Genomic DNA, 14,455 nt, shown 5'->3' with positions numbered 1-14,455 from the left:
TGTAATGGTAAAACAATTATACTAAAATGACAAAATACAGACTCACTTATGTTGTTTATTGCTGTCCCTAAATGCCAATGAATTACAAAAATCCTGATGTTCATCAACCGAACACTTACAGGAATCCCAGCTGCTCTCACTGTGCATCACAGGTCCACCCAGCTCAATGTGGAAACTTGATAAAAGGAGCATAAAGTGCATACAGGACATGAGGCTACAGAGGCATCAACAAAACAAAGTAAAAGAAGAAACAGTGTTGGTTGGGGAGTCACTGTCTTAAACAATGCTCAGAGCATCAATGTTAGTGACAACATGGGAAAGCAGTGGAACTCCCTCCATGTGTGATGTGTAGTCTGGACATTACACACACACATGCATAAACACGCACACACAGGAGTATGAAACTTTTTTCACTTTGCACTAATTTCTCTGCATCAGAGTTGATCCTAAGACAAAACTACACAGCCTACTGGAAGACCTCAAGAAGCAAGAAAAATCTGAAAGAAACACTCCAACATTACACCTGAAGGAGCTAGAGAAGGTTGATGACTAAAGCCTAAATACAGAAGAAGGAAGGAAATAGTAAAGATTAGAGGAGTAATAAATGATATAAAAACAAAACAAAACAAAAAAACAAACACAGAACAGAACAAAAAACCAAGGTCTGGTTTTTTGGGGAAAAAAAAATAAAATTGAGAAACCTCTGCCTAGGTTTATCAAAAGGAAAAGAGAAAACACAAAATAAATGATATCAGAAATCAATATATTTCTCTGTGGAACAAACAGGATTTTGGAGGGATAGGAGGGGCAGGATGGGGAAACTCAGTGATGGGCAGTGAGGACACATGATGGGTGAGCACTGGGTGTTATACGCAAATAATGAATTGTTGAACAGTACACCAAAAACTAGTGATGTACTATATGGTGGCTAACTGAACATAATTTTAAAAGGAAATTTAAGGAGATAATGTGAGAAAATATATACTTAAAGCTAGAATTCTAGGAGGAACATTTCCCAATCCAAATCCTGAAATTATACTCAAAATTTCTGTTCAAACTAACATCCCAGGGGAGATATAAAGTGATTTATGACCAAAACAGGGCAATAGCTCTCAGGGTGGTGTGGCCCAGGAAAGGACACTGGAGAGGCACCTGGTCGTGAACTGGGAGTCATGCAAGAGGGTGCATGTGTGAGCCCATGCCTTGGTGCACAAAATGGCTACATCACACCTGGGCAACAGCTCTCCATAGGGATGTGACACCTGACAGGACACTGGATCAGCACCCAGCATGACCTGGGAGGTGCGGAAGAGGGTACACTCACGAGCCCACACCCGCTAACAGTTGCAAAGTCAGAAAGCATGGAGACACTCTTGGGTCCCTGGAACTTTCCCCAGAGAATTGCAGTGCACATCAATAACGCACATCTGGGGATTTGGGTACACATAGAAGTAGAGATGGGTTGACCTGAGGTGGTGGTGGGGGTCCGGGCCACCACACTGTGGCTCTGGGATGGAGCTTGCCACAGGGCCATGTTTTCTCTGACCCTCTGAGGAGAAGCAGAAAGCCACCAGGGAAAAAGGATCAGACTCAGGGTCGGCTCCCATTCAGCCAATGACCCTGACAAGAGTAGGGCAACTCCACCAGCGCAAAGATGCCTGAGAAGCCAAGCAGCAGGCCCCTCCCCCAGAAGTCAGACCGGAAGGACAGGTGAATGATAAGGTTACTTCCCACAGGAACTGGAAACTCCAGCACCAGGGGAAAATTACATAGGGAGCTCCAAGTGTTCCCTCATGACTTGCTTATACTCAGGATAAAATTTTACATTTCTTTTTTCTTTTCCTTGCTTTTTCTTTTTTACCCTGTTCCCATTTCAAGCAGTCTTATTTCCCAAATTCAGTTTTTAAATTTCAAATCTTCAATTTATAGATTTAAGCCCCACATAATCCCATTTTTCCCTCTATTCAATTTATATATAAAATAAGTTCTGCTTTCCTTAACGTTTTCAAATATAGTGTCTTCTAACATATACCAAAAATCAATCAGGAACAGGGAGATCGAGACAAGATGGTGGAGGTGTTGCAGACACAGTTTAAGCAGGTCCCTTGAATTTAGCTGCATATTTATAAAACTATTTTGAAAAGCCATGAAATAAACCTGAGATGTAAGGATATATATGTGGATTCTACAAAAATTTGCTCTGTTTGACAAGATGTCTATTATACCAGCTCAGTTTTTCATAGGCCATTTTTAACTTGTATTTTTACAAACCTATATTTTTAACAGGTATGTGTTTTATTTTAGCAAGTTGTTCACTCTGCTCAGTTTTACCTTATTATATATCCATCTTTTAATTTTCTAGTGATTTTGAGATTTAGTGTCCTCTAACATACAGATCAAAATTCACCCAGGAACAACTGAAGCACTCTATTTTGTCCAAAATGAAAGTTACAGCCACTCTTGCCCTCTTTTTTATTTTCTACTCTGTATATATTTTATATATAACTTTTAAACTTTTTTCAATGTTTTTAATTTTATTTTTTTAAGTGTTCCAAGATTCATTGTTTATGCACCACACCCAGTGATCCATGAAATACGTGCCCTCCACAATACCCACCACCAGGATCAACTAACCTCCCACCCGCCTCTCTTGCAAAACTCTCAGTTTGTTTCTCAGAGTCCACAGTCTGTCATGGCTCGTCTCCCCCTCCAATTTCCTCTAACTCCCTCCTCCTCTCCTTCTCCCACTGTCCTCCGTGTTATTCCTTATGCTCCACAAAAAAGCAAAACCATATGATACTTGACTCTCTCTGCTTGACTTATTTCATTCAGCATAATCTCTTCCAGTCCGGTCCATGTTGATACAAAAGTTAGGTATTCATCCTTTCTGGTGGAGGCATAATACTCCATACTATATATGGACCACGTCTTCCTTATCCATTTGTCCATTGAAGGGAATCCTGGTTCCTTTCACAGTTTGGCGACTATGGTCATTGCTGCTATAAACATTAGGGTACACATGGCCCTTCTTTCACTACATCGGTATCCTTGGGGTAAATACCCAATACAGCAATTGCAGGGTCATAGGATACCTCCATTTTTAATATCCTAAGGAATTTCCACACTGTTCTCCAAAGTGGCTGCACCAACTTGCATTCCCACCAACAGTGTAAGAGGGTTCCCATTTCTCCACATCCCCTCCAATATATGTTGTTTCCTGTCTTGCTAATTTTGGCCATTCTAACTGGTGGAAGGTGGTATCTCAATGTGGTTTTAATTTGAATCTCCCTGATGGCTAGTGATGATGAACATTTTTTTCATGTGTCTGATAGCCATTTGTATGTCTTCATTGGAGAAATGTCTGTTCATATCTTCTGCCCATTTTTTGATATGATTATCTGTTTTGTGTGTGTTGAGTTTAAGGAGTTCTTTATAGAACCTGGTTATCAACCTTTTGTCTGTGTTGTCATTTGCAAATATCTTCTCCCATTCCGTGGGTTGCCTCTTTGTTTTGTTGACTGTTTCCTTTGCTGTGCAGAAGCTTTTGATTTTGATGAAGTCCCAAAAGTTGGTTTTCGCTTTTGTTTCCTTTGCCTTTGGAGACATACCTTGAAAGAAGTTGCTGTGGCTGATATCGAAGAGGTTACTGCCTATATTCTCCTCTAGGATTCTCATGGATTCCTGTCTCACATTGAGGTCTTTTATCCATTTTGAGTTTAACTTTGTGTACGGTGTAAGAGAATGGTCAAGTTTCATTCTTCTACATATAGCTGTCCAATATTCCCAGCACCATTTATTGAAGAGACTTTTTTCCACTGTATATTTTTCCTGTTTTGTCAAAGATTATTTGACCATAGAGTTGAGGGTCCATATTTGGGCTCTCTACTCTGTTCCACTGGTCTATGTGTCTGTTTTTATGCTAGTACCATGCTGTCTTGGTGATCACAGCTTTGTAGTAAAACTTGAAATCAGGTAACGTGATGCCCCAGTTTTATTTTTGTTTTTCAACATTTCCTTAGTTATTCGGGGTCTCTTCTGATTCCGTACAAATTTTTGGATTATTTGTTCCAGCTCTTTGAAAAATACTGGTGGAATTTTGATCGGAATGGCATTAAAAGTATAGATTGCTCTAGGCAGTATAGACATCTTAACAATGTTTATTCTTCTGATCCAAGAGCATGGAATTGTCTTCCCTCTTTTTGTGTCTTCTTCAATTTCTTTCATAAGTGTCCTGTAGTTCCTTGAGTACAGATTCTTTACCTCTTTGGTTAGGTTTATTCCCAGGTATCTTATGGTTCTTGGTGTTATAGTAAGTGGAATCTCTCAATGTGGTTTTGATTTCAATGTCCCTGGTGGCTAGTGATGATGAACGTTTTTTCATGTGTCTGATAGCCATTTGTATGTCTTTGTTGGAGAAGTGTCTGATCGTGTCTTCTGCCCATTTTTTGACAGGATTATCTGTTTTGTATGGGTTGAGTTTGAGCAATTCTCTATAGATCCTGGATATCAGCACTTTGTCTGTAATGTCATTTGTGAATATATTCTCTGATTTCATGGGTTGCCTCATTGTTTTGTTGACTGTTTCCATTGCTGTGCAGAAGTTTGTGATCTTGATGAAGTACCAAAAGTTCATTTTGGCTTTTGTTTCTTTTCACTTTGGAGAAATATCTTGAAAGAATTTGCTGTGGCTGATATCGAAGAGATTACTGCCTATGTTCTCCCATATGATTCTGATAAATTCCTACCTCACATTGAGGTCTTTTATACATTTGGAGTTTATCTTTGTGTATTGTGGAAGAGAATGGTTGAGTTTCATTCTTCCACATGTAGCTGTCCAATTTTCCCAGCACCATTTATTAAGGAGACTGTCTTTTTTCTACTGTATATTTTTTCTTGTTTTGTTGACAATTATTTGACCATAGAGTTGAGGGTCCATATTTGGGCTCTCTGCTCTGTTCCACTGGTCTATGTGTCTGGTTTTGGACCAGTACGATGCTGTGTTGGTGATCACAGCTTTGTAGTAAAGCTTGAAATCAGGTAGCATAATGCCCCCAGTTTTATTTTTTCTTTTTCAACATTTCCTTAGCAATTCGGGGTCTCCTCTGATTCCATACAAATTTTAGGATTGTTTTCTCCAGCTCTTGGAAAAATGCCAGTGGAATTTTGATAGGAATGGCATTGAAAATATAGATTTCTCTAGGCAGTATAGACATCTTAACAATGTTTATTCTTCCGATCCAAGAGCATGGAATGGTCTTCCATCTTTTTGTGTCTTCTTCAATTTCTTTCATGAGTGTCCTGTAGTTCCTTGAGTACAGATCCTTTACCTCTTTGGTTAGGTTTATTCCCAGGTATCTTATGGTTCTTGGTGCTATAGTAAATGGAATCAATTCTCTAATTTCCCTTTCTGTATTTTCATTGTTAGTGTATAGGAAAGAAACTGATTTCTGTACATTGACTTTGTATCCTGCCATGATACTTAGTTGCTGTATGAGTTCTAGTTGTTTGGGGGTGGAGTCTTTTGGGTTTTCCATATAAAGTATCATGTCATCTGAAGAGAGAGTGAGTTTGACTTCTTCATTGCCAATTTGGATACCTTATATTTCTCTTTGTTGTCTGATTGCTGTTGCTAGGACTTCTAATATTATGCTGAACAAGAGTGGTGAGAGTGGGCATCCTTGCTGTGTTCCTGATCTCAGAGGGAAGGCTGTAAACTTTTCCCCATTAAGAACGATATTTGCTGTGGGTTTCTCATAGATAGCTTTTATGGAGTTGAGGAATGTTCCCTCTATCCCTATATTTTGAAGCGTTTTAATCAGGAACGGATGCTGGATTTTGTCAAATGCTTTTTCTGCATCAATTGAGAGCACCATGTGGTTCTTCTCTCTTCTCATATTGATTTGTTCTATCACATTGATTGATTTGCGAGTGTTGAACCATCCTTGCAACCCAGGGATAAATCCCACCTGGTCATGTTGGATAATCTTTTTAATGTGCTGTTGGATCCTATTATGTAGGATCTTGATGAGAAACTTTGCATTCATTTTCATCAGGGATAATGGTTTGAAATTCTCGTTTTTGGTGGTGTATTTGCCTGGTTTGGGGATCAGGATAATAGTGGCTTCATAAAAAGAGTCTGGAAGTTTTCCTTCTGCTTCAATTTTTTTTTGAAACAGCTTCAGGCAATAGGTCTTATTTCTTCTTTGAAAGTTTGCTAGAATTCTCCAGGGAATCTGTCAGGTCCTGGGCTCTTGTTTTATGGGAGGTTTTTTGATCACTGCTCCAATCTCAACACACAAGAAGGGAATTAATCAAAATTAAAGAAGCAATGAATGAGATAGAATCTACAGATACAGTGGAATGCATCGATGAAACTAGAAGCTGGTGTTTTGAAAGATCGGTAAACCATTGGCCAAACTAATCCAAAAGAAAAGAGAGAGAATCCAAGTTAATAAAACTATGAATGAAAAGGGAGAGATCACAACTAACACCAAGGAAATAGAAACAATCGTCAGAAATTATTATTAACAGTTATATGCCAATAAGTTAAGAAACCTAGATGAAATGGATGCATTTCTGGAAACCTATAAACTTTCAATACTGAATCAGGAAGAAATTGACAACCTGAATAGACCAACTACTGTTTTAATGTAGAAAACCCATTGAATATTATCCAATTAGCATATCATTTTGCAGTAAGTGACTGTTGCCACTGAGGTCCCTGAACCTAATCTCATCCAACAAGTCACATAGAGAAGAAAGCATTTGTTAGCAATGAGACAGTCACTTTGAGCAGGAAGTAAGAGGTGTCCAAAAGGACGAGAATGGCAGGGATATTGTCAGCAGCACTCAGTATCCCAGTGCAGCAGATATTGTTGCATTGTGAATGGTTTGGCTGGATGGCAGTGTTCTTGATGCACAGGATCCTTTCAGGAATGGAAAGTACTGGATCTGGAGACAGAACACAAGTCCTCTGCTCACCCTGTGTGGTCAAAGGGTCTGATCTAAATTGAAGTTGATCAGAACTGCACCTGAAACTGAATTCCTCCATCTTGTCATTTTCTCTAAGATTCTATCCTCTCTTATGTGTTACAAAAGTCAGTTATGTTCCCTCCTCCTGAAAGTAACAGCTTTATGTAGAAGAGGTCATATAGTGTTGAGGGCTTGGTGCTTCAGAGAGGTCTCTGGTGTGTGCTGTTCATTCTCTGCTGTTCTGTTTTAGCTGGACTTTCCTTCAGGCCAGTTGTCTACAGAGCCCCTCCTTGCCTGCAGTGGGCAGTGTTCGGTCCTTGGCCAGAATGTTTGGAGTTTTATGTACGTGTGCTCTGCTGGACTTGTTAAATGAGACCTATACCACTTCCTCAGAACGGAGGCCCTGCAGAATTCCCTGGTCAGGAGATGTGGGGTGCACAGAGTGCAGCCACTCTGGAGAAAAGGATGTAGATTCCCCCAAATACTTAACAAGTAGAACTACACTATGATCCAGCAATCACACGACTGGATATCTACCCAAAGAGTAGAAAAAGGTTCACAGAGAACCTCACACCCCTATATTAACAGCAGCATTATTTACAATAGCCAAACTATGGAAACAGCCCATGTGTCCACTCTTTGATGAATGATAAAGAAGATGTGGTATATGTAGAGAGAGTGGAATGTTACTCACTCATACAAAAGAATGAAATCTTGCCATTTCCAATGACTTGGATGGAGCTGGAGAGTTTTATGGTAAGTGTATAAGTCAGTGAAAGACAAATACCATATAATTTCACTCATATGTTGAATTTAAGAAACAAAATAAATGAGGAAGGTGGGAAGAAAGAGAGAAAACAAGAAACACACTCTTAACTACAGATAACAGACTGACAGTTATCGAGGGGTGGCAGGTGGAGATGGGTTATGTAGGTTTTGGTCTTGTTAAATATGCCCTGTGTTAAATAATTGTAATTGAAATAAAAACTTAAAAAATAACAGCAAACAGTGATTGTGTTCATTCTCCTGAACTTCAAAACAAACCACAGAAGGATTTTTCCATTACACAAAGATGATATTATTCAGGGATTTACTAATTACCACTTCTGTGAAACTGAATGGTTAACAAAAACTCCTATTACTATAAAGTGACTCCTACTGGGAAACATAACTAATCCTTAGATTTTTAAGGTTTTATACCTTGTAGGGTTAGGGAGTCGCTTGCCTATTTTTAAATTTTGCTTCTTGACTATTCGTTTGCTTTATTTTAACTTTTGCATAATTGCCTTCTGTTTATGTCCTTTGTATGTGAGAGAAGAAAGGAACAACACAACTGGTAAACATTAACATACTCTATGTATCTCAACTCTACTCGGTTAAACCAGTAACACCAGGAAGCTCTTGGAAAGGTGCAGATGACATCCTATGAGGGGCAAGACTAAAGTCCAGTCCTGAGGCCCTGATCATGGAAGGGCTGGACCACATGTCAGGTGTGGTGGAAGAAATGAGACTCTGTTGGAGATGCTTCAGTGTGAAATCATGTGGTGTATATGCTTGTCACCATTGCATTTTACATTTCAAAAATTTAAGATTCTACATATTATATGGTATTTTTTTTTCTAAAATAAAACAAAGGCAGGCATTTTAAACAACTAACACAGAAAATCTACACTCATACATTTAGTGAATGTTTTTAAAGTTTTAGAATAATTTGAATAGTTTTTCTAATTTAGGTTGAAAGAGAGAAATTATGTCTCAAAGGTCATAATCATTGAGATCTAGAGTAAAGAAACTCAACACCTTGCATTTATCAATTTTCTCCCTGACTAGTTGTGGACATTAATTAACTAAAACAGTCATAACTCTCTGTGTGGAGTGATTTGGGTTGGCATTTCCTAACTCGTCTGTGCCCACACCTCACTGGCAGCTGTCCAAACACCTTGCATCCCACATCCTGCCCAAGTGTGGTAGTCCTGAGCTCCTGGGCCAGGGTGGTTCATAACGGTGCATCTGAGTACTCAGGAAGCATGGACAAGTGTCAGCTGGCCTTCCCTTGCACCTCCCATTCCTCTGCAGGGTACAAGCCCAAGCTTGAGGATGCATGTTTACGATGTGTTGTTTCCCTGGTCCTCACTGCCTGACACCACCCATGTATTCCAGTAGTTGCTGCTATTTTCTTATTTATTTTATTTTTAAGTTAAATTTTATTAGTTACCACACAGTGTAATATTGGTTTCTGGAGTATAATTACATACAACACCTAGTGTTCATCAAAACCGGTGCCTTCTTTCATGCTCATCAACTCCCTAATCCTCACTCATCTCCCTCCATCAACCTGTGATTTGTCCTCCATTATTAAGAGTCACCTATGGTTTTTTCCCTCCCTCATTTTTTTCTTTTCCCACTTCCCTTATGTTCATCTGTTTTCCTTCATAAATTCCACATATGAGTCATAAATGGGAGAAGATATTTGGAAAAAAACATATCTGATAAAGTTTAATATCCATAACCTATAAAGACTTTACCACACTCAACACAGAAATAATGCAGTTAAGAAATGGTCAGAAGAAAACAAGGAATAAACACTTATTGAAAGAAGACATCCAGATGGCTATCAGATACATGAAAAGATGCTCAACGTCAGTCATCATCAGGGAAGCACAAATCAAAACCATGGAAAGATGTCACCTCATGCCTGTCAGAATGACTAAAATCCAATACTTGCTGAAGACGATTCTCAGACCAATAGCAATTTCATTAGTGATTCACATCAAATATAATTGGGAAAATATACAGACATGGTTTCTAGGACTACTCCTCCCAGGACAAGCAGCTGACCCTCACCTTACTGAGACAGGAGACATTTCCCATAAAATAGAACCCATGAATTTATACCCTCAGGAGGGAAAGATGTCAGTGGATTGAGGGCACCTGATAGATCCTAAGGACTTGATCCAATATTCCTGCTCACCTCTGAATACAATAAATAGAGCTGGATGTTGTAACCTAAGGAGCAGAGTGAGGAGCTCAAGTAAAGGAGGCAAGTATGAGGACATATCCTTTCAACAGGACAATCTGTAGTGGTGACGCTGAGAGGGTAACTCCTCGCATGTTGGGTAAATGGGGAAGGGAAAAGAGGAGTCCCTGTATCTCTGCAAGGGTCTGTGACACCTGCTGGTGCACTGGGACCATCAGGGTGCACTCACAATTCCTTTGACTCAAGAACCTCAGAGCTCATGATCCAGGACAAGAGATTGGTTGATGGCTGGTATCCTCTCTTGGGTTTCCAGCTAAATGCTCTGTTACTTCTGCCCGACAGAAACACAGTAAACAGTTTCTAAATCTGTGGAAATAGAGAAGAATCCTCCATTTTTGGAATAAACCATCAAAATGACAAAAACCAAACTTGCCAAGGGTGAAGCATTGGATAAATATAATTTATATCATCATGGCAATAAATATGAAAGTAGACGTACAATGATCTCCATTTCAGAAATGAAGAATTGTCTTTAACTAACAGCATGCTTTCTGATATCAGGTGTTCTGACATTAATTGTTTAACTAATAATTCCATTCTTTTACCTTTATTTAAAATTTCCCATTGATGTGTGCAGAGAGAACAGGCATAAATGCCCCTTGTGGTTGTTGATAACCCACAGTATCTCCAGAAGCTCTATGAGTTTCTCTCAAGGTTTCTCAGTGTCTCCAAGTATCTATGACAGAAAGACCTGGTCTCCACATATCATTCTACTGGGAATTTTTGGAAATTCAGAAAGCCTGAAAATCTCATATCCAGCATTGTCCTGCAGGAGGTTCAAGGGAGCAAACAACTCTCATGGTGAGGAGCACAGACTCAGACACTGGGGCTCAATTTCACCTGCTGTGCTCACCTGGAAATTCACACAATCATTCTGTGCTGCAGAGTGTACATACCCACATGTAAAGTAGTGGTAAAACTGGTACCTACATCATGATGATTGGGTGCATATGTGAAAAAAGTAAAACAGTAGGTGTTAAGCAGTTTCTTTAGCAAAATCACAAAATAAAAGGGTGTGGTTTCCTCAAAGATATCATGGTGACCAAACTCCTCTAGGACCCTCACAACTGCTCTAGATCACTGCCATCATGAGGATGTTACCTGGAAAATCTGTTATATACTCAGAGAACATGCAAATAGGGCTTTCCCTCTGCTGATTAATACAGCCCAGCCCTGACCATGCAGCTGGGAGGCAACCCCAGCACCAGGATTTCCAGGTGTTCCAATCAGTAATCAAGACAGAACACAGACAACTCACTATGGAGTCTGTGCTTGGCTGGGTTTTCCTTGTTGCTCCTTTAAAAGGTAATTCATGGGGGTGCCTGGGTGGCTCAGTGGTTTAAAGCCTCTGCCTTCGGCCCAGGTCATGGTCCTGGGGTTCTGGGATTGAGCCCCGCATTGGGCTCTCTGCTCCATGGGGAGCCTGCTTCTTCCTCTCTCTGCCAGCCTCTCTACCTACTTGTGATCTCTGTCTGTCAAATAAATAAATAAAATCTTTAAAAAAAAAAAAAGGTAATTCATGGTGAACAAGAGACCTTGAGTGTGAGACTGGATACGAGTGAGAGAAACAGTGGGTCTGCGACAATTTCCTGACCAGAATGTCTTGTGTCTGCAGATGTCCAGTGTGAGGTGCAGCTGGTGGAGTCTCGAGGAGACCTGGTGAAGCCTGGGCGATCTTGAGACTCTCCTGTTCAGGCTCTGGATTCACCTTCAGAAGTTCCCACATGAGCTGTGTCCTCCAGGCTCCAGGGAAGAGGATGCAGTGGGTCACATGCATTAGCAATGATGGAAGTAGCAAAAGCTACACAGACTCTGTGAAAGGCTGATTCATCATCTCCAGAGACAATGGCAATAATACACTGTATCTGTAGATGAACAGCCTGAGAGCCAAGCCACTGCCATGTATTACTGTGGAACAACACAGTGAGGGGACATCGGTGTGAGCCCAGACAGAAACCTCACTGTAGGAGAGGATAGGGACAACCAGAGGGTGCACACTCCTCACCAATTCTGTCTTTAAGCCCCAGGAGCATGTGCAGATTGAGTCTAGGGCATATTTCCTGTCAGGGTGTGGGGTTTCCTCTCCATAGAGCAGTTTTCCCAGGGGAGCCTCCTTGACATTATTCTGTTCTTACCTATTCACTCCTTGACTTAGAAACTTAGTTGTAACAGGAAGAAAAATATACTAACATGCAAAAAAAAAAAAAAAATCAGTTACATTAGTTTCCTCTTGTCCTTAAATACTAAAAAATTACAAATATCCTGATGCAGATCAACAAAACCTTTATAAGAATCTCAGGGGCACTCACTGTGGATCACATGAACCTCAAGCACAGCCAGAAGATCACACACACGCGTGTGCATGCGCACACACACACACACACACACACGAGTACAAAACTTCCACTGAAAAAATAAAATTAAATTGAAGAAAAGAGTAAAAAACCCTTATCACCATCCTGTACCTTCTCTGCAGCAAAGGTGGTCCTAGGACAGAAGTACACAGCATACAGGAGCACTTCAAGAAGAAAGAAGAATCTCAAATAAACAACCTAACACTACACCTAAAGATGATTGAGAAAGAGCAACAGCTGAATCCTAAATATAACAGAAGGAAGGAAATAGCAAGATTAGAGCACAAAGAGATTATATAGAAACTAAGAAACACAGAACAGATCAAAGAAACCAGGAGCTGCATATGTTTTTTCTAATTCAATTAGCCAAGTTATAGTACATCATTGACTTTTGATATAATACTCAACGCTCCATCTGTTCAGTATAAAACCCTGTGCTCATCATGTCACGTGATACTTTTGGGGAAAAAACGCAATACACCTGAGAATCCTCTACCTCAGCTTCTCAAAATGAAAGAGAAAGGGCCCAAATAAATAACTAAGAAGTCTGTTTGGTCCAGTGTGTCAAAGCCCTTATTTCCTTGGTGCATAAACAACGAATTGTGGAACACTGAAAAAAAATTTTTAAAACGTGAAAAAAAAGTCTATATTCTCTTTCAATGTTCACTTAGCCAACATAGAGTACATAATTAGTTTTTGATGTAGTGTTCAAAGATTCATTAGTTGTGTATAACACCCAGTGCTCATCACATCACCTGCCCTCCTTAATCTCCATCACCTGGCCACCCCATCCCCCACCACCCTCACTTCTGTAACCCTTCTTTGTTTCCCAGAATCCAGAGTCTCTCATGGTTTGTCTCCCTCCCTGATTTTTTAAATTTTATTTTATTTTTCAGTGTTCCAAGATTCATTGTTTATGCACAACACCCACTGCTTCGTGCAATACATGTCCTCCTTAATACCCACCACCAGGCTCACCCATCCCTCCACCCCCTCCACTCCAAAACCCTCATTTTGTTTCTCAGAGTCCACAGTCTCTCATGCTTCATATCCCCCTCGAAATTCCCCCAACTCACTTTTCCTTTCCCTCTTCTAATGTCCTTCATGTTATTCCTTATACTCCACAAGTAAGTGAAACCGTATAATAATTGACTTTCTCTGTGGTCCTCCTCACTATTTCTTACGTTCCACATAGAAGTGAAACCAGGATAATTATCTTTCTCTGTTTCACTTATTCTACTTGACATAACAATATTCATCCATAAAGGTATTCATCCTTTCTGATGACTGAGTAATATCCCATTGTATATATGGACCACATCTTCTTTATCCATTCATACGTGGAAGAACATCTCAGCTCCTCCCACAGTTTCACTACAGTGAACATTAATCCTATGAAAATTGGGATGCATGTGCCCCTTTTTTCATTACATCTGTATCTTTGGGGTAAATATCCAGTAGTGCAATTGCTGAATCATAGGGTAGTTCTATTTTTAACTTTTTGAAGAACCTATACACTGTTTTCCAAAGTGGCTGTATCAACCTGCATTCCCACCAAGAGCATAAGAAGGTTCACTTTTCTCCACATCCTCTCCAACATTTGTTGTTCCCTGTCTTGTTAATTTTAGTCTTTCTAACTCATATAAGGTAATATATCATTGTGTTTTTTAATCACAACATTCCAAACTTTATTGCATTCTTATTCTAGGACTTGTCAAGTGATTTTAAATATTTTTTTTATTTTTTTAAATTTTTAAATTTCTTTTCAGTTTATCAGAATTCATTGTTTATGTACCACACCCAGTGTTCCATGCAATATGTGCCCTCCATTATATGCACAACCAGGATCACCCAAACTCACACCTCTTGCCCCTTCAAAACCCTCAGATTGTTTTTCAGAGTCCATAGTCTCTCATGGTTCACCTCCCCTTCCAATTTCCCTCAACACCCTTCTCCTCTCCATCGCCCCATGTCTTCTGTGTTATTTGTTATGCTCCACAAATATGTGAAAACATATGATAATTGACTCTCTCTTCTTGACTTATTTCACTCAGCATAATGTCTTCCAGTCCCGCCCATGTTGCTACAAAAG

General features: G+C 39.8%; 1 gene segment (V, D, J or C); it reads left to right on the top strand.

The window, feature by feature from the left end:
* LOC111140135 overlaps window positions 1-11,689 on the top strand; it is a 12,454-nt gene extending 765 nt beyond the window's left edge. The window contains 1 exon segment of the V gene segment in view: window positions 11,625-11,689. Coding sequence covers window positions 11,625-11,689 — 65 coding nt within the window.
* The last annotated feature ends 2,766 nt before the right edge of the window (window positions 11,690-14,455 follow it).

The sequence above is a fragment of the Enhydra lutris genome, unplaced genomic scaffold (genome assembly GCF_002288905.1).
Source record: "Enhydra lutris kenyoni isolate GAN:26980312 unplaced genomic scaffold, ASM228890v2 scaffoldscaffold181, whole genome shotgun sequence".
Classification (NCBI taxonomy): domain Eukaryota; kingdom Metazoa; phylum Chordata; class Mammalia; order Carnivora; family Mustelidae; genus Enhydra; species Enhydra lutris.
This window is presented reverse-complemented; position numbering and strand designations above follow the sequence as displayed.